The 1,876-nt window shown below is 39.1% G+C and overlaps 1 protein-coding gene across 1 annotated transcript in view; it reads right to left on the reverse strand.

Moving 5' to 3' along the window:
- Positions 1 to 815: 815 nt before the first annotated feature.
- The window catches only part of GPR123 (G protein-coupled receptor 123), a 211,493-nt gene continuing 210,432 nt past the window's right edge, over positions 816 to 1,876 (reverse strand). Inside the window, exon 19 of the mRNA XM_010000051.1 lies at positions 816 to 1,876. This exon is cut by the window's right edge and continues 10 nt beyond it. Coding sequence (XP_009998353.1) covers positions 816 to 1,876 — 1,061 coding nt within the window.

The following is a 1,876-nucleotide window of genomic DNA, read 5'->3' on the forward strand; positions in this document are numbered from 1 at the left end:
AACTAGTGCAGAGTGATTTCTTTTCTGTAGATTTATAATGCTCTAGATTAATATCAATAGGGTTTTCACAGCCTTGTACAACACTTTTTTTGTTCTTTTTTTTTTTTTTTTTTTTTTTTTTAACACATGTAATACTAGAAAACAGCAAATGGTATATCCTGACCTATGTCATGCAAAATACAACCAATACAGCACCACAGATGTAACAGAGACATTACTTAGCACTTCTCTCCAACAAGAAAAAGGACAGAACAGAGACTGTACATCACACAACTTTACAGGCCATATGCTACAGGAGATCTTTAGAGGCAGTATCACTTTTGTAGAGCTAAAAAGCTGTAATTTTATAAAATCCTGTTTATCATTTCTACCATATTATCTTCTGATTAAAATCCATGGCACAGTAATAATATTTTGCTACAAAAATAAATAAGTAAATGTTTAAGATGCTGATATGTTTATAAAAGGTGTCTGAAGCCACTACAGAACAAAAGTGAAAACAATGAATGAAAATGATGAATTTCTAAAGAAATGTTCTGTGTAACAAAAGGATATTGCCTCTCATATTCAATTGTCTAGACTTCATTTTCTAATTATCTTTCAGGATCATGTTATAGCTTTCTTTTAAAAATAACTTCACTTTAAAACAGTCACTATCTCTCTCTTTTAGACTCTTATTAAGAAAATGGCAATAAAGATGGGAAAGCTGTACAATTTACTGCTGAGCTACACAAATACATCATCTTATTTAGTTTGGAATAAAAACAAAATAACGATGGTTTAGGGGGAAAAGACACACTCTGATGGCCCATGAACTACACAGTAGTTTCATTTTTCCAAGGGCCAGTTTTGATATTTCCTGTACTATCTGAGCTGTATATCATGGCTTCATGCACGTTTCCCTTGAGAATTCCATTGTGATTTGTCGTATTAAATGGCAATGACTGTGTCCGTGGGTGCATTTCAAAATGAGCTGGATGGTGCACAGTGTCACTTTCTGGCATTTTAGCACAACTATATATGACAGTACTTGCGTCGCTACTTTCGGGCTGGTTGACAGTAGGATATGGATCACTTTTTGAGCAGCAGGCCCGTCTGTGACCTGACTGGCTATCATGCGTACTGTGGGGACTGTCTGTATGTGAGCTGTGGATGCTGCCATCAATACTTGAAGGAATGTGATAGGCATATTCTCTTTCACCTGCAGACCTATGCCGACTGAAATAACGTGGCTTAGTTCTGCTTTTCAGACATCTATGAATGTGCATATTGGGCCTGAATGTTCCCTCATTGTGGACGTGAATGTGAGCTTCATCATCAAGTAGCTGATCACAGTGCATTTTTGCACAACACGGTGTCACAGGCGAAAGGCAGTTAACGTGATTTTGAACCGCTTGTAGGTTAGTGAGTTTGCAGTGGCTAGCTGCTGGATGGTTAAACACAGCTGTTTTGTTGGGACATGGTGATTCCTGAAGACAAGGTGCATGGACTTGAGTGTCACCATTGACATTAACCTTTGGGCGCACATTAACTTGGACAGAATAGGTGTTTCTTCTGGATGGGCAACAGGACCACCAGCAATGCCACACATCATCTCTCTTTGCACAGTGATGGATCAGGATGAAAAGCCCCAAGGTCACACAGAAGGCTCCATAAAGACAACTAAATATCATATCCAAGAAATGACCTTGAGATACTGCAAGTGCTCCAAAGGTCCAAGTGGCAGTAAACAGGAACAAAGTGAATGCTGCGGCTCGAAGCTGAGCCTTAAATGAATGCTCATTTTCCAATAAGGAAGAAGAAATCATGGAGCAGGTTGCCTGGGGAACTGACACAGAGTCTGTAATATGACCATGGCCCACCTCAGTACTCGGCA

Source organism: Chaetura pelagica, unplaced genomic scaffold (genome assembly GCF_000747805.2).
Source record: "Chaetura pelagica isolate M959 unplaced genomic scaffold, ChaPel_1.0 scaffold436, whole genome shotgun sequence".
In the NCBI taxonomy this organism is placed as follows: Eukaryota; Metazoa; Chordata; class Aves; order Apodiformes; family Apodidae; genus Chaetura; species Chaetura pelagica.